At 38.9% G+C, this 23,155-nt stretch overlaps 2 protein-coding genes across 11 annotated transcripts in view; both read right to left on the reverse strand.

Annotated features, from left to right (window-relative positions):
- LOC110829251 (uncharacterized) overlaps nucleotides 1-13,814 on the reverse strand; it is a 40,135-nt gene extending 26,321 nt beyond the window's left edge. Inside the window, exons 1-6 of one of the 9 annotated variants that reach the window (XM_087357488.1) lie at nucleotides 13,554-13,814; nucleotides 12,780-12,986; nucleotides 12,157-12,282; nucleotides 11,839-11,997; nucleotides 10,739-10,897; nucleotides 4,509-8,688 (exon numbers count right to left, since the gene is read on the reverse strand). In XM_087357488.1, the coding sequence (XP_087213614.1) occupies nucleotides 6,544-8,688; nucleotides 10,739-10,897; nucleotides 11,839-11,997; nucleotides 12,157-12,282; nucleotides 12,780-12,899 (2,709 nt within the window). In that variant the 5' untranslated portion in view covers nucleotides 12,900-12,986; nucleotides 13,554-13,814 and the 3' untranslated portion in view covers nucleotides 4,509-6,543. The other 8 variants (XM_087357574.1, XM_087357447.1, XM_087357526.1 and 5 more) reach the window with 8 other exon arrangements.
- Nucleotides 13,815-15,705: 1,891 nt separating this feature from the next.
- The window catches only part of Tbcd (tubulin folding cofactor D), a 36,280-nt gene continuing 28,830 nt past the window's right edge, over nucleotides 15,706-23,155 (reverse strand). For both annotated transcript variants that reach the window (XM_087357321.1, XM_087357278.1), the window contains exons 17-18: nucleotides 20,897-21,181; nucleotides 15,706-18,443 (exon numbers count right to left, since the gene is read on the reverse strand). In XM_087357321.1, coding sequence (XP_087213447.1) covers nucleotides 18,420-18,443; nucleotides 20,897-21,181 — 309 coding nt within the window. In that variant the 3' untranslated portion in view covers nucleotides 15,706-18,419. The remainder of the gene's footprint in view (nucleotides 18,444-20,896; nucleotides 21,182-23,155) is intronic.

A 23,155-nucleotide genomic window follows, 5' to 3' on the forward strand; every position in this document is an offset into this window, starting at 1 on the left:
AAAAATTTACACTGTTCAAGTCTGCTCTTTAATATGATAGCTCACCAGATAGTTAAGGAATTCAACATGGCACTGCCTAGTACATAATGTGGTCTAAAAAATGTGATATACTGAACATTTTAAAACAGTCTAATGCATATAAATTTGCAATTGTAAAGCATAAACATAACTAAATTATTTTTATCATATATCTTACCAATTCTTTGTATGACTTTAACACCAAACTTCCAGACAAGTGTATTCGGGTTCTGTCGGTACTTGCTTGCTAAGATCCACTTTAACAGTGATTGACTGTGAGGAAGTAAATCCTCCCGCTTTCCATGTTTCAAGATCGACGAAACTGCTGCCAAAGATCCACACTGTGCAAACACTGGACTGTCAGAAGACACAATCCACTGAAATAAACATGCATTATATAATAAGGATGCGATATTAAAAACATCGGCACAAAATAGTGTTTAGTAAAACATTCAACTATGCAAAGAAAATTGGTAAAAATTATGTTCATGTAGATGTTCCAGAGAACCTTTTTGGTATCATGAAGGCTAGCTGCATGCATCTACAATATACCTGGGTATCATCATTACCACCAACCAGGGCCGATGAGTCAGTACTAAACACTCCAACTCCTTCATGAGAGCTCATTATATATTAATAATGGTAAAAATACTAAAATGGTAAATGGTACCATAAAAGCTTTCATCACCACCATGTGAATCATCAGGCTACTTTTTAGACTTATAACCTATATTTAAATATAAGTCTAATGGTTATTGCAGAAATCGGTTGATTTGTAGGCAGTTTTTATTGTTAAGGTACTGGTGCCAAAGTTACAAAGCATTATTCCCACACCATGTTGCTCAACGTGTCACTGAATCTCCCTAAGCGTGAGGCCGCCGGTGGCTCACACGGTAGCGAAAGTTTTAAAATAGAATTTTCTTAAGATTTTATATCGAGGTCAGAGTCGAAGTCGGTACATTCTTACCGACCTGACTCCACCTAAAATTGCTTCGGACTCCACGACTCTGACTCCACAGCCCTGATACCAACACAAAACAAACTAATTTAAGTGAAACTCAGTATCAAGCATTATAATATAGTACTGTGTAGAAATTTGTATGGTCACATTTTATACATCTCTCTACTAGCAGTATGAATGAATTTCGATTTTGAAGCTCTGGTCTTTTAGAATCATGAAGTGCACCAGGCTAATATCTGTTTTTCACAGAAAAAATGTTACAAAATTCCTTGGCCAATAAAAATGGCAAACACCTGAAAATAAAACTAAATTATTTCACTCAGTCTGAGCCAGTTAACAATAACACCGTGCAAAAGTCTCTCTGATAACATGGGCAATAATATAATCCACACAACAGAGTACTACGGCTAACAGTAATAATCACGGAGCTCGTAAAATTTGTCCACATAAAGCCACAGGACATTTTACATCTACTTTCATGTCATCTTTGAGATGCCTTCTCTCTAAACTTAATTTGGCTGGCCCGTGTTCAGTGCTCAGATGCTTGCCTTAGAGGCTTCCTTTCTGATGCCCATTTTTCCAATTTAATCTTACGGTGCACACTTCATAAATACTGCCAGAAAAATTATGTCATTAGCTCAAATATGTAGGACCAGTCTCGTATAACGCTGCATCATCAACAGTGGGACCCAGGAGGATGAAGACAGCTCGCAACTTGAAGCGTAGCAGTGCTAGCAACGCTGTATTGGTGACTTAGGGCCTCGTTATAAGGCGGATGAAGTTCTTCCGTGGGCTTGGTGCGCGGCTACCATAGTAAATAAAATTTAAAAAAGTATTAGAGAACGCCGCCCAGGAATATAGAGCACCAAGTTTTTACTAATTTTATGCGTAATGTGTCTTCATTACCAGTGTCATCAGAAATGTCATCAATTCCTGTTGTGTCAGTATATATACATATGTGTCATTCACAAAAGATAACCAGTCCGAGCTTTTATCGCAACTCGTAAAAACTTGTAACGTCCCACAGGTACATGTAATAAACCTGTGATCATTCTGTCTTCTGATGGACGTTACAAGCTTGTAGCGCAGAGGGTATTCGGAGTCGTCACAGAATAAAAAGAACACTTCGAGTGGGCAACAGTGTAGGGACTGCTGAAGTCGGTCTCAAATGTCTGTATTAAACCTTTAACAGAACGGTTGTTACAGAAATGAAAAAATAGCAATTTGATGTGTGCTCCAAATTACAGCAGCCTACGCGAATTTTACAAATAAATTACTTGCTATTCTGCATAAAATGCTTCATTAACTAATACTATATGTAGAAGAATCTGAAGGTTCAACATCTCCAGCGAGTCTCATTTATCCATCCATCGTAACATACGAGGTGCGATCAGAAAGTTTCAAGACTGTGTCAATAGCGGGCGAACCGGATGTAGTACGAACTTCTGTCGCTAGGGGGTCCGGCCTACATTCATAGTGAATCAGTGTGCCAGCCGGCATCATCTAATTAGCATTTGTTTCTTAGTTACGGGCGTTTTGGTAGTGCATTACACCGACCATCCTGCGATTTCGGAATGGCGGATTTTCATGAACAAAGAGTGTCCATCAAATTTTGCCAAAGACTCGCCAAAACGGCTACGGAAACCTATGAAATGCTAAAGCAAGCATTTGGGGAGTCCGCAATGGGTCGTGCACAAACTTTTGTGTGGCATTCACGTTTTAAAAATGGCCGAACCTCTGTCGATGATGACGAGCGTTCTGGACGACCATCTTCGAGCACAACGCCCGAAAATGTTACGAAGATTCGGCAGGCCATTCACGAAGATCGACGTCGTACCATCAACGACTTGTGCGACATTGTTGGGATAGGCTATGGGACCTGTCAGCTGATTCTAAAGGAAGAACTCCACATGCGACGTATCATGACAACGCGCTAGCGCACACAGCGCTCCGTAATTTACACTGCCAAGGGAACTAAAATATCAAAGGTCAGGCCTTGAAATTCGCACAGGTCCAGGGTCTGTGTACGTACCCAGTTTATCGACTATTTACTCTTTACAGCCCGAGGCTCCTCTAAATAACGCTCACAAATACAGCTGCTACCTGAAATAAAACACGTCTCCATTACAATGATCAACTGGTTAATGCCGCTTAGCGAGTTAATCATTTACTGTGGGAACCACTCGAAACCCGTATGTACACTCTGTGGGCAAAATTCATTGTTACTGAATGTTAATGTTGGTGGTATACACAGTTACCACCGAGCTTCAAAGGGTTGGATGAAATATTGCGATCGAAGAACATCCACGCCTTCAGCACACCCAAGCAAGCCTACGAGAGATTTCCTTCTCCCGACAGACGGAAGAGGGTCTGATTCCGTTTCAACCCTACAGCACGCAATCGGAAGAACAGGTGCTCGGAGGCGTGACGGATAACACGGATGTGTATCACGATGTTCCACGAGAGGCGTCACAATTTGTTCTGTTCAGGAAATCAAATCAAACAGGATTTGAATCAGAGAACGTGAAGGTAAGGGACTACTTATGAGACCTATGCGCAGGTGAGGGGATAATATTAAAACGGATAAGAAACAGAAGTTTTGGACTGAGTTCAACTGTCTCCGGTACAGAAGAGTGACGGGCTCTTTTGAAAACGGTGCTGAACTTTCGGGGTTCCATAAATATCGTGGAATATGTAGATCATATGAACTACCATCAGCTTCTCAAGAAGCTATGCTCACAGAATTAGTCTCTGCGGTAGCTGACTAAACAGAAAGACAGTTTGTGAGTCATGACTTTCAGTTTCCAGTCACACGGAGAGAACATCCTATCCGAAATGAGAATTAACAGCGACTTTCCTCAGACTTAGTAATTCTGCTCTGTACCGGTGGAGGTTCCAGAAACAGGCCACACTGAGGCTTCCCGTGGCAAATGCCGTAACTGTAAGCCAAATTTAATAAGCACGACCACTTCCTTCCACACCATATCCAATTCATTACTCACTCACCAACACGTTGTTCGACACTCATCAACCGAGCCACTAGTAGCAGTGTCGTTAAATAAACTGCACACACACAAAGGACCGTGAAATAAACAAAAGAACGGCCTTAAGTGTATCCTGAGAGGTCTGTAGTAAATTTGCACGTGAATCCATAGGATTCCTGCTTGGAATTCAAATTTCGCTGGTTTACAGTCCAGGACCCACCACAGCCATTCCCACTGTCGCAATGTCTTCAAATCGCCATTGCTCTAGTAGAAGAAAACGAAGAAACAAAAACGAGCCATAAAAAGAAGGCTCATAACCATGTTCACCAATGGACCACATCCTTAGTCAGATGAATCAGATTCAAACCTCCCACCTTGCTTCATTAAGATCCATCTACATCTAGATCTTCAAAGTAGTCTCTTCCTTTCAGGTTTCCTAACAAACTTTGTTGTAACAGCATAAACCAAATATAAAAGGAACAGACGAACAGGTCCGACATTCCAGCATGGAATACTTTTAGAACAGGTTGTTTGTGATTCTGAACTGGTCTTAACATTCATTTATTGAAAGTGCAACTGCGTTACTGTAGATGTTACATCACTCCTACAAAGAAACTAACACAGCAAATATCGCACACGTCATATTTCAGGTTCTCAGAGTAGCAAGTATCAGACGACCATCTTCATGAATGTCACGTCATGTAGTCTGGAAAGAGGCTGCAAGAGTTTCACATTTGTTTGCTGCCTCTATCTTCAGGGCAGAGGCAGCAATCATCGACAAACTTCTACCAGACCACATGGCATAACATCCCACAAGACAGTCATATTCAACAAGAAATAATGTTTGCGTTCAGCTGTCAGAGTTCCTCTATAGAGGATATGGACCCAAAATGACATACTATAAATAAAATCAGTTAAACACATTAACTCTGACCTCTGAATGTACAACTACATGCTTTTATGTACTGTCTGGAGTATGAAGAAATGTCTGTCTTCCTATGGGCATTCTTTAAAAATACATAAACAATACAAAATTCCCAGGGTTATTTTAGGCCAAGGCCTTGGGTAAAATTACACACTTACATTTTTCTCGTAAACTGTTAATACTATTGTGTTTACCAATAAAGATTACACCACAAGTAATTATATAAAGATTAACAACATATTATGCACAGAGCTAAACAGAAAACAGAGGAATATAACTCAATAAAAGATGCACTGTCCTATTAATAACAAAGTAAAAAAAAGTGGCGGCTCGTGAGTCTGAGCAGTGGTAGTGCTGCGCAAAGTGGGAAAACCAGAATAGTTTTTCTACACATAACGATACAAATAAATGAAAAGTAAATTTACATCAGGAGAAGACCCATACGTGCTCGACGATGTTTTAACTATTTGTAAGTCCTGAAGAGGGTGGCCATGATATTTTACATCACTTTTTTCAGTCAAGGACAATTTAGAAAAAGTAATTTGCCGTAACAATGATACAATTCCTTTGCTCATTATCATAACAAAAAATAGTCAGCGAAAAGAAGTATTGAACACTCATTAACAATAACCACAAAACAGATTATGATAAAGAAACCAGTCTAAGACACGTGGTACCAGGCAAGCATGTTCACTATAGGCTGGCTATGGGGACTGCAGATCTGATTCGCGCTGTAACAGTGAACTGCCCTCACAATACACTCACAACTTTGGACTGGCCAGCCGTGCTGAAATGCATGCAGCCTGATGATAGCCCCATTCTGCTTCGGACTCCTCACCCGCGGACTTATTGTCAGTCCAGGCGATTAGTGGATAATGACAACGTAAGGGGCAATATTAAAACAATGATATAGAGGAAATAAAGTGTTTCAAATTATATTAACAAAAAAAATATTTTTTTTTTGAATTTCTGAAAAACTATTCGGGGTGCTGCAGCACTTATGGACAGGCCTCCACTGGTAAGAACACATTCAAGTGATCAAGTTCAAAGTATAGTAAAAGTAAACACCTTCATAATAACGTCTGAAAGCACTAAATTCAGCAGTGTCAAATAAACATATTGACTGACAATGTTAATTACTATGTGTTATTTAAACCGAAGTTGGCTGGCGGAACAAGAAAAAAAGAGCAATTAATATTAATTATGTCTTACTTCCACAGTCCTCATTGGAAATTCTTCTTAATAAATTTATCACAGATCTTAGGGTGTGAATGTTGACAAGTTTTACTGTAATTCTCAGATCTGTTCATTTCTACCACTTTTTCTTAGTACATTTCCTCTTTTGCAACATGTTACACCAATTCCAGAACATGTTCTTACACACACATCAGTTATGAATAAGATGACATTTGTTCAGAAACTCAAAGCAGAAATCATGTGATACGATGCTGTGTATACAATTACGTCTCCACAGAGTACCCTGAGAATGAAACGACTTATTACACGCATGATAGGAAAAACACCAATACATGCATTAATGATTCTTGAGATCACTCTGTTTAGTGCACATACACACACACAGAAACACGGACACTATCCATGTTACATGCTCTAATGTCTCTTCACTATACTGAATAAATGATCTGTCACACACATCACAGGATATGATGTAAGAAAAGATGTTTCTTCAGACAACTCTTCCAGGTGAATGATTTATTACACACGTCACAGGTATATGGCCGCTGACCACTGTGTACGACTTGATGTTCTTTGAGTTGACTCTTCCGAGTGAATGATTTATTACATACATCACACGAATATGGACGTTCGCCACTATGCACGTGTTGATGGATCTTCAGAGTTGTAGGAGTTCTAAATGATTTATTACACACATCACAGGAATATGGACATTCGCCACTATGTATGCGCTGATGGATTTTCAGAGTTTTAGGAGCTCCAAATGATTTATTACACACATCACAGGAATATGGCCGCTCACCACTGTGTACAACTTGATGTTCTTTGAGTTGACTCTTCCGAGTGAATGATTTATTACATACATCACACGAATATGGACGTTCGCCACTATGCACATGTTGATGGATCTTCAGAGTTGTAGGAGTTCTAAATGATTTATTACACACATCACAGGAATATGGCCGCTCACCACTGTGTACGACTTGATGTTCTTTGAGTTGACTCTTCCGAGTGAATGATTTATTACATACATCACACGAATATGGACGTTCACCACTATGCACGTGTTGATGGATCTTCAGAGTTGTAGGAGTTCTAAATGATTTATTACACACATCACAGGAATATGGACGTTCGCCACTATGTATGCGCTGATGGATTTTCAGAGTTTTAGGAGCTCCAAATGATTTATTACACACATCACAGGAATATGGCCGCTCACCACTGTGTACAACTTGATGTTCTTTGAGTTGACTCTTCCGAGTGAATGATTTATTACATACATCACACGAATATGGACGTTCGCCACTATGCACGTGTTGATGGATCTTCAGAGTTTTAGGAGCTCCAAATGATTTATTACACACATCACAGGAATATGGCCGCTCACCACTGTGTACGACTTGATGTTCTTTGAGTTGACTCTTCCGAGTGAATGATTTATTACATACATCACACGAATATGGACGTTCGCCACTATGTACGTGTTGATGGACCTTCAGAGTTGTAGGCGTTCTAAATGATTTATTACACACATCACAGGAATATGGACGTTCGCCACTATGTATGCGCTGATGGATTTTCAGAGTTCTACGAGCTCTAAATGATTTATTACATACATCACACGAATATGGATGTTCACCACTATGTACAACTTGATGTTGTTTGAGTTGACTCTTCCGAGTGAATGATTTATTACATACATCACACGAATATGGACGTTCGCCACTATGCACGCATTGATGGATCTTCAGAGTTGTAGGAGTTCCAAATGATTTATTACACACATCACAGGAATATGGACGTTCGCCACTATGTATGCGCTGATGGATTTTCAGAGTTTTAGGAGCTCTAAATGATTTATTACACACATCACAGGAATATGGCCGCTCACCACTGTGTACGACTTGATGTGCTTTCAGAATATTCTTCTGAGTGAATGATTTATTACATACATTACAAGAATATGGACGTTCGCCACTATGCACGCTTTGATGGATCTTCAGAGTTTTAGGAGCTCCAAATGATTTATTACACACATCACAGGAATATGGCCGCTCGCCACTGTGTACGACTTGATGTGCTTTCAGAGTATTCTTCTGAGTGAATGATTTATTACATACATCACAAGAATATGGACGTTCGCCACTATGTACGCGTTGATGGATCTTCAGAGTTGTAGGAACTCTAAATGATTTATTACACACATCACAGGAATATGGACGTTTGCCACTATGTATGCGCTGATGGATTTTCAGTTTTTTAGGAGCTCTAAATGATTTATTACAAACATCACAGGAATATGGCTGCTCACCCCTGTGTATGACTTGATGTTCTTTGAGATTATACTTCTGAGCGAATGATTTATTACATACATCACACGAATATGGATGTTCACCACTATGTACACGTTTATGTATCTTCAAATTATGATTCTGTCCGAACGACTTACTGCACACATTACAGGTATAAGGATATTCTCCACTATGTGTGCGTTGATGTCTCTTTAGAACACTTGGCGAACAAAATGTTTTACTGCATTCATCACAGGAACTGGGATGTCCCCCGCCATGCTTAAGTTCATGTTCATTCTGAGGACTCTGCTGAAGAACAGAGAAAAGAATTATGATAAACTTAACATAACGAAGAAAAATGAGTTTGAAATCAACATGATAGATTTTTCTACCAAATCCCATTACCTGACCCAAATTTAGTGGAAGTTGTGCAAGAATTTGAAGTCCACATAGCAGTTTACAGTTAATTCATTGAGGTATGTGACGTAACCCGGAGTACCTGACCTCAAACTTCAGCCCCGGATGTAACATCATACTCAAACAATAAATGGTTCTTACTCTGTACCAGGCTGAATCTGAATTCCATGGCACACACATTTTTTTACACACTGGGATAGCTACATATAAATTTGTTGGTTCAATCACGTGATGGCTACGTATAGCAAGAAATTAAATATTTTGGAGCCCTTGAATTGAACCCATGGTCTTCAATCGCATTATGTGCTCTAACTTTGAATGGTAGGTCACTGTATTAAAAGGTAAGCACACAAAATTGGCAAATATATTACTCTAGATGCAGTGGGATAGGAAGATGTCAACTTGCTAGTTCAGTTAGTTCCTTGATACTTGTAATAGAAAGTTGGGTTTCTTGTCAGGCCTGAGCTGTGATACATATCAAATGGACTCCTGAATGACACCATGGTACTTATAAGGTTAAAAAAATTTTCTCTTATGCATGGAATAGAAGAAAAGTCACTTATGCCAACTGTCCCCGAATTCTCATCCTATATCATAACATACATATTCAAGTTCTTTGTATCCAGCCAGACTTGTTATTAGAGAACCCATAACAAAATGATTGGGCTTTCTGCAACAGGCAAGCAAAACGTTAACCAATCAGAGTCAAAGTGTCATGACCTGGGGATATATATAGTCATGGTTTGCTAATGCGAATATAAATTCAAAAAATTAACCTAAATAAATAACCCAGATTTTTAGAAATGATTCGACTGACAACATGCAGCTTTCTCTATTTGTCACTAAGAATTCCTGCTTATCTTCATGCCTTAATAAGTAACAGAAAACAAATAAAATTTACTGTTCAGACGAACTGATGTACAGTCTGCAGTAATAATGAATGTTCCAATAAACCTCTTTCCAAACTTTATAGTTGAACTGCCAAGATGACAACTTCTTACAAATTTTAATTTCAATAAAAACATAATTCTACCAATAGAATTAGCCCGGTTTGGATACCTTATTTTGGAGAAAAATAAATAGTAATTTCCAAATAGCAGTTAATATTATGTAACATTTCCACATTCAGTGAATTTTAACACACTGCAATCTTTATCTTCATAAGACAGTGCCACTCTGAAGGTAAACATGTCTTTCTTCCACACCTCTCCTCAGTTTTTCCCCATGTTCTTCCTTCGTTCTGTGTGACATCTCTTGTAACTTGCTGCACCCATCTTTATTTCTCCTCTTTGTGTGCTTGTCCTTTAATTTCATGTTCAAAACATTTAGTAAAACTATCAAACAGTGCACAATATTCCATGTAATTATCACTTTCACTGTCACTGTCAGAAATTACAGTGCCACCAATAAATCTAAAATCCCAGAAAGTATGTAAACTGCGAGTGGAGATTTCACTCCACATCACTTTTGGGAAGTCTCTTCTTAAACTACAGGGGCCCTCTCTCCCCTACTGACTGTCACACTGCAGTTACACAACTTTCAAACTGAACGACAAGATGAATGACACAAAAACAACAAAGTTGTTCAGAGTGTGGATTTAAATTTTATTCTTTCAGTGATATCACTTATGATGAGAAGAAGGCAAATGGGAATACATAATACATCCATCCCAAACAAGATCTACTATGAGTACAATCTGGTAATTCAGCATACCATATCCTTACTTCAGAAGAATGGGGTAGAGCCTCAGTGTACTGCGAAAACAAACACAGTGCTCTGATTCCATCTGTAGAATAATTAGTAGGATCTACAGATGTCTGAATATTGTATGTGATACCATTCATAACCTAGATACAATTTCAAAATTTATTCATCAGAAGGGACTTTTTTCATGTGAATGGACAGACAGACATGAGGACAATTGACACTTTAATGGACATACCTCCTGTTCAACTTGTGTTACTGGGCTTGTTACTGGAATAGGGTGTTCCTCAATATCTATATCTGAGACATCCTCAGCTTTTACAATGATGACCTGATTTCCATCCTGACAAGTCTCACTGTCTGAATGAGGTTCATCTTTCACTGAATCCACACAGTCCTGTAAAACCACCATTCACATACATGATTATTATGTTGCAGAAATGTTGTTTCTATAAAACAGAAGCACATGCATGTATGGATGCATTTGTACATACACACAATTCAGCAGTCTCTTGGAACACGAGTGCCGAAAATTATATTGCGCAGAGCTGAAGAAATATTTCCATCTCTGAACGGGACCTTGGTGAGTGTTTGTGTGTATAGAAACAAAGATGACTTATAGTTATGAAAAGGTCTCGAGTCATTATGTTATAATGTGGTTGAAAAAGATTCCCGTCATGTTCATCATGTTGTGGCTACCATGAGCATGACCTCTACACAGTTAACAGTGTGGAATTAGCCTTAATAAATGAAATTGTAATTATCACTTTCACTGTCACTGTCAGAAATTACAGTGCCACCAATAAATCTAAAATCCCAGAAAGTATGTAAACTGTGAGTGGAGATTTCACTCCACTTCACTTTTGGGAAGTCTCTTCTTAAACCACAGGGGCCCTCTCTCCCCTACTGACTGTCACACTGCAGTTACACAACTTTCAAACTTAACTACAAGATGAATGACACAAAAACAACAAAGTTGTTCAGAGTGTGGATTTAAATTTTATTCTTTCAGTGATATCACTTATGATGAGAAGAAGGCAAATGGGAATACATAATACATCCATCCCAAACAAGATCTACTATGAGTACAATCTGGTAATTCAGCATACCATATCCTTACTTCAGAAGAATGGGGTAGAGCCTTAGTGTACTGCAAAAACAAACACAGTGCTCTGATTCCATCTGTAGAATAATTAGTAGGATCTACAGATATCTGAATATTGTATGTGATACCATTCATAACCTAGATACAATTTCAACATTTATTCATCAGAAGGGACTTTTTTCATATGAATGGACAGACACACATGAGGACAATTGACACTTTAATGGACATACCTCCTGTTCAACTTGTGTTACTGGGCTTGATACTGGAATAGGGTGTTCCTCAATATCTATATCTGAGACATCCTCAGCTTTTACAATGATGACCTGATTTCCATCCTGACAAGTCTCACTGTCTGAATGAGGTTCATCTTTCACTGAATCCACACAGTCCTGTAAAACCACCATCCACATACATGATTATTATGTTGCAGAAATGTTGTTTCTATAAAACAGTTACCATAAAACAGAAGCACATGCATGTATGGATACATTTGTACAAACACACAAACAGATAAAAACCATAAATAATTTGGTTAAAAGGAGGTTTACCTTCCTTTCATCCTTTATTATGGGAAAAGTTGATGGTGTGTAAACCTTATCATTTCTCATGCCAACGGTATCTTCTTCACTCAGAACATCCACATCATTTTCTACCTTGATTTTATCAATTTTCTGCTGTAAAATTAAGAGTTAAACATAATTCCTTGAGATGATATGCATTAAATGCAGGTATAAACTGGATGAGAATTTACAATACCATATTCTGAAATAGATTATGGGGTGCCATCTAGCTAATACTGAGTATTTTCAGGATAAAATTGTGTCTCACATATCTTTTTCACAATTTTTTATTGAGAAGATAAGTGACTGCTGTACTGTTTTGTGTGGCAAGAAAATTCATTAACCTTGTGTTGATGAAACAAGAAATTTACTGGATTCTTAAAGTAGTGATGCCAAGGTACATAGCCTCTTACAAGCATCTTATATTCAATCCTCATAGATACATACACACTTTATTTCAATTATAAATGCTAATTCCACACTGTTAACTGTGTAGAGGTCATTCTCATGGTAGCCACAACATAATGAACACAAGATGGGAATCTTTTTCAACCACATTATGACTTTTATAACTAATAGTGATCTTTGTTTCTATACACACAAACACTCACCAACGTCCCGTTCAGAGATAGAAAAATTTCTTCAGCTCTGCGCAATATAATTTTCGGCACTCGTGTTCCAAAAGACTGCTGAATTTTTTTAAGGTATGAAACTTGTTCATCACACATCATGGTTTGTGGGTAAGGTTAAAAGTGGCTTGTAAGAATTCAGCTTCACAAAAATAACACCTGTATGTATTTGGAATATCTGTCCTTGTCCTGGAAGGTAACAGATGATGTTAGGTAGTATTAAATATATCAGAAAGGGGTACCAAAGTTAAGAATGCATATTATGAAAGTTACTATAAGAATATAACAGACTAATTCAGAAATTTGTATGTTATAATTAATACATTCAAAGGCCTTAACACAAACACAAGAAATTTCAATAACATCACTCCTGTTACAGAATTCTTGTAATGTTTCATGATTCAATTTTTATATCATCTCTATTAATAATGATAATAATAACTCTGTGCCATTTGCTTTTGCAATACAACAGCCTTTCATTACGTTCCATTGAACCTTCATAGGCCTGAACTTGTTTAACATGAAATAACACTATAAAACACAATGCTATTTATCGTCACTTATCACCTCTGAAACGACGATCAATTTCTACTTAGCTATGCGACGCTATACCTCAAATGAATGTTAACTTCCCTCACTTCCTTTAACGGGTTCCCACAATAACAAAGAAAGACAAAGGCGCGTTTTATTGGTTCAATCTCAATGTCCTTCCCACAGGTACTAGATATCGCGCTATATATCCCAAGCTTCGCTCACCGTGGTACGAGTAATCTTTTTTCTCCTTTACCGCTAATTTGACATAGGATCACATATATTTGCGAAAGTGATCCGAGGTATCGGCTATCTACGACTAACGTGACTCCTGATAAAGGACATTGGCTGTTGGTGACACTGAGCCTATTATCATTAAAAACTGGACAACTCAAAATTATGCGCTCAGACATGTAGCGTCCTGACTGGCTATGCATTGTTTCCATCACAATGTGTAATAGTCGAAAAGACACCACCTCCAAAACGAAAACTGCTCTTGTAAACTAAATACCACATTTCCATCTCGAAAAGGCAAAATGTTGGCCGAAATGTTGGTTAACATGAAACATTCAACTCTAGCAGCGAAAACCCACGGTCAAGTTTAGATCGTTTCTCTGTGCACTTGAATGCAGAAATATTATCGCTGACTGCGAACGGAGACTAATGATTTGGCCGCATCTATTCCGAAGTATGAATCAATATCAGTATGATTCTTTCAAGCTATTTTCCTATACAATCCTCCAATCATGATATGTGATGAACAAGTTTCATACCTTAAAAAAATTCTGCAGTCTCTTGCAACACGAGTGCCAAAAATTATATTGCACAGAGCTGAAGAAATATTTCCATCTCTGAAATGGACCTGGGAGAGTGTCTGTGTGTATAGAAACAAAGAGACTTATAGTTATGAAAAGGTATCGAGTCATTATGTTATAATGTGGTTGAAAAAGATTCCCGTCGTGTTCATCATGTTGTGGCTACCATGAGCATGACCTCTACACAGTTAACAGTGTGGAATTAGCCTTAATAAATGAAATAAAGTGTGTATGTACCTATGGGGATTGAATGTGAGATGCTTATGTATCCTAAAATACTCAGTATTTGCTAGATGGCACCCCATAATCTATTTCAGAATATGGTATTGTAGATTCTCATCCAATTTATACCTGCATTTAATGCATATCATCTCAAGGAATTATGTTTAACTCTTAATTTTATAGCAGAAAATTGATAAAATCAAGGCAGAAAATGATGCGGATGTTCTGAGTGAAGAAGATACCGTTGGCGTGAGAAATGATGAGGTTTACACACCATCAACTTTTCCCATTATAAAGGATGACAGGAAGGTAAACCTCCTTTTAACCAAATTATTTATGTTTTTTTTCTGTTTGTGTGTATGTACAAATGTATATTCTACTGTGGCGTGACGCTCAAAGAGCTGTTGGCTCTCACCGGGGGGAGGGTCTGCCTAACTTCCCTCTCTATCCAGTGGACGCAAGCTGTAGGTGTGACAGCCGCGGAACTTGCCAGATTGTGTATTCCCCTCCTTAACAGAACCTTCGAGTAGGTGAATCTTCTAGATCCTTGCTCCTGGAACATTCCGCTGACAGCTACAAGAGTCGCCTCCTCGGGTCTTGTGTGAAGTCTGGTGAGAGTCTTGTGCGGGGTCTATGGTGGAAGAGTGGGGAATAATAGAGTAAGTATAAGTGCGGAGCCTTTGAGCGGTCTGGTGTGGTGCTGAGAGAGGATCGGCTATGCGTGGAGAGCACTGGGTTCATGGACTGTGGCAGCTGAGGAGCCAGCATATGTCCAGTAGGGATGCTAAGGCCAAGGGATGTGTGTGTGAATGGAAAGCGCCAAGCTTAGAGAATAGGAAGGCTTGAAGGACAATGGGTGAGAGAAGAGTGTGTGTGTGTATCACATGTAGAGACAGAGACCTAGAAACTGTGTAAGGATAAGTGCGTGTGTGTGCATTTGTGAGTAGTGAGTGACAAGTCCACTGCCTCTACATAAGTTCTACTCAATCCTGATTTGTCTGCTAGAGACATCTAGTAGTGAATCAGGAGAAACTTGGTTGAGAAATGGCCACTGAATTTTGCTTACAAAAGATCTTGTTCATGCCCGTAAGGTTCTTTTACATGTTGTAAATCTACAACATGGGACCGCCAGCTTTACTTCCCCTCTGAAGGAAGTTGTGCTTCAGATTTTTATCACCCTTAAAAATCCATCGACTTCGGCTGGGTTTGAACCCGCAAACCTTGGGTCCAGTGGCAAGCATGCTAACCACTAGTCCACTGAGGGTGACCATCAGCATAGACAAGATATTATACAAGACAAAAAACACAAACACTTGCTGTAGGAGAATCAAACAGTGACGTCCAACCACTAAACAAGTTAGTTTAATACACATTAATTTTAAATTGTACAATGAAGAAAGTGAGTACAGTAGGGCACCGCTTATATGGCGGGTTAGGGACCAGACCCCCGCCGTAGAGCGGATCTTTGCCTTATTTCACTTGCAAATGCATATCAAAGCCTAATAAGATGTTACACTATCATATAGTAAGTGCACAATAGCGCTAGGCCTAAGAAAACGATATGAAATTAAAATGAATATCAGTAATACACACATTGTCCTCAACTTATAGTGATTGGTGAATATAAATTTGAAAATTGATATGGTTATAGTAGGAAGGATGAAGGAGATGGCGCATCTTCATCATCTAACTCTTCAACGAATCTTATTCGTTTTGGTGATGGTTCGGAAGTCATAGACACGCCTTGTTCACGAAGTTTAATCATCTCTAACTTGGCATTTAAAGTAAGAGGCTTACGACTCCTCTTTTTATCGCTACTACCCTTAGACGCCATTGTAATTACACTGTAGTAACACAAAAATATTATATAAATATACAGTTTGTAATAACTGAAAAATTGCCAGAAATACAGAGACGCGGAGCGCACAACAGCTGTAAACAGACTGAATCAGCGACGAGAAAATGGCGCCGGACGCACTTCTCTGACTCAGCTGTTGAGCGCCGTATTAGCGGATCGCCGAAAAGCGGGGCCCTACTGTATGATAAATTATTTGAAAATGACATCTGAAATGAGTTTCATGATGTCTATTGACATTCAAAAAGGTTTTGGAAGGAGGCAGTTGTCAGCTATATAAAGATATTTGCCCAGAGATAATCATGATAGCTGCTAGTCTGGGTGATATACGATAAGTCTACACAGTAACTGCTATGCTAACCTAATCAATATGATACAGACAATAGAGAAATGTAACTGTGTGCAAAAAATATTTAGGGTATATTCAAAGGAAGAACCTGATACTGTTAATTAGGTAAGAAATAAAACAGAACATACTGAACTACAGAAAAGGCACACAACAGCAATATAAGCATGTAAGATGTTTCCTGAACGTATCATACTAAACGAAGACTGGATTACAATTAGAAGTTAGTAATCATCAAGGAACTTCATAATAATTATAAATTAAAATAGCATTTTAAAATTTAATAACTTTCAATTCAATATCAAGGGGTATAAGATCTAAATGAAGGCAAGACAGAACAGAGAGCTAATGAATGACACTCATGCTGCCAAGCCTAATGACAAGATTTGGTAGTAACCAAACTGCGTTGGAAATGAACAACAGCCATGGAATGATCCAGTATAAGAATTGCTTAAGGTCAAAGAAAATATATATATATTATTTCGATTTACTGAGAAACCATAAGGCCTGGTGAACCAAAAACAAGGACAGGAAAGACGACATGGAGAAAAAACATATAACAAAATTTCCTCCATTATGTTACATAAATATATAAAAACATTCAAAAGAAACCTGACCTAAAAACAATGGTCACATCTGACCATGACAGACATAGCAAAACTGTCTGTTCGGCTTAGTCATTTTGTTGGCAAGGAAAGGGTTAAGAAAAGAAAACCTCATTATCTCAAATCATGCAGTTCATCTTCAAGTAAATAAAACCATCCTGGTATAAGCCATGTAGGTATAGTTCCCACTCATTCTTGACCTCGGCACTAGATGGAGGTGAGTGGTCAGCATCACGCCCGGTACCCACTGGATATAGGAGGCTGGGTTGGCCTAAGAGCTGGTCTGGCTGCAGAGGCTAGAGGAAAAATCCTCTGCCCTCGTCAGGGATCAAACCCCAGTCGTTCAGGCCGTAGCTAGTCACTATACTGACTCAGCTATCCTGGCTCCACCCATATATAGTAGGTGGTCCTTTATTCTAGTTTCCCTTAAACATGTACATTCTACAGTTCAACCAAATGTCTAACAGTTGGCATGGTATGATATTATGTATGGTTTAGTATGGTGTGGTGAGATATGCTGTGGTGTGTTATAGTACAGTGTACAGTATAACAGCGGAAGCGGCTTTAAAGATGGCGCGAGATACTGGAAGCAAAATGACAAGACCTATCTTCCAATACAAAAATGTGCTGTGTTTGCGAACTCACAGTTCCGCCACTGCAAGGGCACAATGCTAAATGGCAGTTCTACATTCCCTATGACTGTAAGGAAACACTGAGATAAAACAACTAGAAGCAGATCACCGATAGGTGGCCAATAACTGCTGATAAAATTAGTGGTGCATATAAACATTCCACATTGTCCACGTCCTTTAAAAACTGGCATTAGCATAACACATTCCTTTTAGTTTCAAAATAAAACTGCTACTTCTATGACAACAGAACTCAACTCATAATGGTGAATCCCAACAGAAAGTACATCTATAAAAATATTACAAAGAAATGTATCTGTTTACTCTTAGCCCATTACATTTTTTACTTTCAAACTGAAAGTATATGTTCACCTAATACTGAGATAAAAACCAAACTGCATGGTCTTACTATTATTATATATTCACTATGGTGATTATAAATATTGTAACTACTGCAGTAAAATATTCTCATTGAAAATTTGAATTACTGGACACATAAATGTGGGAATGAAGCTAAGAGTTACCTTTGGAAATAATGATTTCACAAGTAGCCCACACATACAGTGGGCAATCAAGTAAATAGGTTGTGAGCCAACGCCAGCCTTTCTGCATCAGTTCGTTACTGTGATATTCTAGGTTCCTTCTGGAAAAGAAGACAGAATGAGTTACTCAGGGAGGCAACAGATCTATCAACTTTGAAACATCTGTAAACATCTACCAGACTAAACAGTGCAACAACCCAGAATATACCTAAGGTCAGAGACAGACTGCAGTCTTTTAAACAGAGAACATTAATTCATTTAGGAATGGTGGATAATGTCCAAGAACTTTGTTATTTTAAGACATGACATCAGTTTTCAAATGAGTATAAAACATATAAAGAATTTATTGTTCATAATGTTTTCTCTTCTTTGTTAGTACATTTCCCAAAACTGATAACTCACATGTCGATAACAACAGGACACTTGGGAGCCCACGTGAACAAACTGGTATAACAGTTGACAGAAATAATATGCAAACGATGGAAATCCTGTGGGAGCCAGTCACATCGCTAGCATGCACTATATGTTTTGCAAACTTCCAGAGACTACTGAACACATGGATGAAGAGGGTGAAATAGATCAAGTTCTGACACTTTTCTTCCCAACGGACTGACGGATCAGTTTCTATGCCAGAATAGCCTATGCCTAGCTTTGTACTACAATTTTTTAAGATTACTGGCATTACTGAAATCAGCAATCAACTTTGTTAAATCACATTGTCTCTTGAATATACCATAGTTTTGCTACTTTCAATTTTTCTATCAAGATAGTGGAAGAGGAAAGAAACAAAAAATTTAGTTTGAAGTTACATGACAATGGCAGTGTGTGGGAAAATGTGGTTGTGTCTATATCAAACCAAACGTGGAATTACTAACAGACATACTGTGTTACAATGTAAGATGATGGTTAACAACAGCCTGGAGTTAAAAAGTTTTTATACTTCATAGACAAAATTCGTTCATGTACAAACAATACTTACTGGCGATGATGTTATTAATTAAATGCTATGAACCTGTTAACTTCTTTAGCTACCCTTCTACACTGAACACTTTAACCATTGACAAATTATAATTAAAGACAAAATTCTGTTGCCACTACCTAATATAAAAGGAATACCGAGACTATTTCTGATATCTTACGGTTACAAACTGCGCAGAGGAAGATCATTTTAGCCTTCAGAATACTCAAAGAATGAGCTGCCTAAACATATACATAACAATTCTCAGCTCAATAACATACCATAAAATAACAAAGAATCTCTCTTTCAGAACACACTTTCAGCACAAAATTTCATATTTTGTTATTATGTAGTGCAAGCACTTGTTTTTGTGATTCCTTGAACATATGTAGATTACTGCCATTCATTTCTTTACCATGTAACATAGCAAAATATTGGTATATTTCTAAAAATGGTAAGGCTGAGCAGTAAGCAAGCAGAAGAGTACTTGGGAGTGAATGTCCTCAAGCATGAATACACAAAAAAACTTTAAAAATTAAGATTGCTGTCTTCTGGGTTGTTGCACCGCGTGGACTGAAAAAAGTTTACCGACATTTTAGAGGTTCTCACTGCCTCCGTCATCAGGGCGATGAGTGAAGCAGCAAGGACCTCTGAAACATCAGCAAACTTCTACCAGACTACGCGGCGCAACAACCCAGAAGACAGCACAAAAAACGCCGTTCTGCAAGTGCTTTGACATTTTTGACTTGTTATCACGAGGAGGAAGATGAAATATTGTGTCATATTGTGACGGGAGATGAGACTTGGGCCTCCCATATCACACCTCAATCAAAACAGCATTCCATGAAGTGGAAGCAAACAGCGTCTCCAAAATCCCAAAAGTTTAAGCAGACAATTTCAACCAGAAAAATCATGTGCACCGTATTCTGGGACAGGAAAGGTGTTCTATTGGTGGAATTCATGCCGACAGGCACAACAATCAACTCTAATGTTTACTGCGAAACTTTGAAGAAGCTGAGACGTGCAATTCAGAACAAAAGGTGCAGGATGCTGAGTTTTGGCATTCTTTTGCTTCACGACAACACTGCTCAGATTCAAAACCTTATCACGTCATTTGGTGCCAAGCGACTTTCACCTCTTCCTACACTTGAAGAAATTTCTGGCCGGCCAACATTTTTTTGATGACGATGAAGTGAAAGAGGCAGTGCAGCAGTGGCCGACATCGCAGGCAGCCGCATTATATGAGGATGGTATACAAAAGCTTGTTTTTTTTTAAAAAACTATATTTTGTTTTTTGTTAATTCCCAAAAGGTACTTACTTTCCGAATACACCTCGTAAATGTGAATGATTAAGGGTTAAATTTTCAATTATAATTCTGGTTACTACACCTGAAAATATTTCACAACGTGGACTATTATACCAAGATGTTTGCTCAAGAAATATATTAAATTTCATTTTTTAAACAGCAAGTCAGATAAACATTTTGCATCATAATGCATGCACTGAAACCCAGCCTCAATCAAAAATTCAGATAACAGAAACCACTGCTTTGACATTAAGAGCTGGAAAGGTAATAATTTCTAAACTGGGACGACCTTTCTTGCTGCCGCTACAGACACAGTCTTGGGTACCGGAACACCCATGAGGTTGCAAAGTTTGTTGCGCGTGGGTTTCACAATGTCTACGTCTTGCTCCCAGTCGGTATCACTCAGAATGGCCATGACCTCATCCAAGTTCTCTCCAGGAATGACACTGTCCTCCCCATACAGCAGTAGCGCCTCGTAAAGTCTGCTGGCTGTCGTCTTTCGGACCCATAAGAATCGATTGCATAAAAATATACACAACTGCACCAGCGAGCGTCTAGAAACCTCCCCGTTTACCTGAAATATAAGTTCATTTTATTATGAAAACATATGAAACAGTAATTCCATGTCATTGTCCTTCCTAATTTCTTCACTGCATACATTTTATTAGTACAAAATGCTTTGGATGAGTAAATAAATTTGAAAATCTTTCTTTTCCTTTTATTTGTTATACTATTTACTAATCTTACATTCACCCTAACATTCAAAACCCAAAAGTTTATTAGTGCAATTTTCTGTAATCTGTTTATATCTAAAGAAGACATGGCTGCAACATGACACGCCTAAAAGCCAGTACAACTTGAAAATTTAAGCTATATATTGTGATATTTTATTTTTTATTTTTAGTGTTCTGTCTGACGACAGGTCCATATGAACAGGATCCTTCAATCCTTTTCTCGGACTGGGACCTGTTCATATACGTTCTTCGCAGATGATCCAGAAGTGGTTTGCCATTGCCTTCTTCTGTGTGTGAATGGAGTAATTGTTGGATGCCACGGAGAAAAACTCCATGTTGCCTAGACCACGGCCTTGCCCAACACAAGTTATAAATTCGAGCACCGCCGGGAATCGAACCCGAAACCCCAGGATTACAAGGCCAGCATTCTAACCGCTAGACCACCGTGGCGGTTTATCTTGTGATATCTTACAGCAAAAATTTTATTTAATGTAAGAATGATCCTCTACAAAATGTCAAAAAGACTGCTGCATACGAGGTCTGTTCAAAAAGTATCAGACCTTATTTTTTCCCACAGAAACAAATGAAGCATGGGAGGTGTCCTCCGGTGGGGGGTTATAGGGGATCTTCATGCGCATTCTTGAATTTTTTCCCGCCCGCTCAGAGCGTCAGTCAGCCTGCGAGTGAGTGACTGTAGTGAACGCCCGTCAGATTTTCATTTACCGCAAAATGATGGAACGACTTGAGCAGCGGTATTGCATCAAATTTTGCCAAAAGCTTGGCGATATGCAAGTGGAAACCATTCGGAAGATTCAGCAGGCTTTCAGCAACGATGCCATGAGCATCACACAAATGAAGGAGCGGTACAACTGCTTCAAAGATGGCCGCACGTCGATGGAGAGTGAACCACATTCCGGTAGGTCCTCAACAAGCCAAAATGACAAGGTCATTGACCAAGTGCGGACTTTGGTCATGCTGGACCGTCTTTTCACAGTCCAAGAACTTGCGGACGAGGCCATCCATCGCCTTCGTGATGCTGTGCAGCAGGAACTTGGCAGCTCCATCATGACAACGTACCCGCCCATTCTTCACATCTGATTCAGGATTTCTTGGCCAAACACAACATTCCTCTGGTTCTTCAGGCTCCCTACACTCCCGACATGGCTCCTTGTGATTTTTGGCTGTTCCCCAAGCTGAAAATGCCGCTGAAAGGGACCCGATTCGCAGTATATGAAAATCCGACGGGCATTCACTACACTCACTCACTCACTCGCTGACTGACGCTCTGTGCGGGTGGGAAAAATTCACGAATGCGCATGAAGGTCCCCTACAACCTCCCACCAGAGGACACCTCCCGTGCTTCATTTGTTTCCGTGAGAAAAATTAAGGTCCAATACTTTTTGAACAGACCTCGTAAACACAAGATTCACAGGGCTGTAAAGTTTAAACTTGCAATAAAGGAAGTTCTATGGAAAAATAACTACAACTCCACAGCGAAAGAGTAACAAAGCTGAGAGTATGTTCAGCTAGACAAGAAATTCTCCGCATTCCATAACATAAAAGTTCTCTACAATATTCTGAGGAGCCTGTGACTAGTCCCTGTTCTTAGGCAGATGAATGTAGCCCAGAGCCCCCCTGAGGTCCATTTTAATATTTTTTACTTCCATCCACACCTAGTCTTTCAGGTGGTCTCTTCCCTTATAGCCTTCCAACCAAAATCCACGTCACATATTTCGCACCTCATCCACGTCACATGCCCTGCCAACCTCATGCTCCTTGATTTCATTACCTTTACAATATTTGATGAAAAGTAA

The sequence above is a fragment of the Zootermopsis nevadensis genome, unplaced genomic scaffold (genome assembly GCF_977971745.1).
Source record: "Zootermopsis nevadensis isolate Lab colony 2312 unplaced genomic scaffold, Znev_1.0 Znev_ptg000001l, whole genome shotgun sequence".
Classification (NCBI taxonomy): Eukaryota; Metazoa; Arthropoda; class Insecta; order Blattodea; family Termopsidae; genus Zootermopsis; species Zootermopsis nevadensis.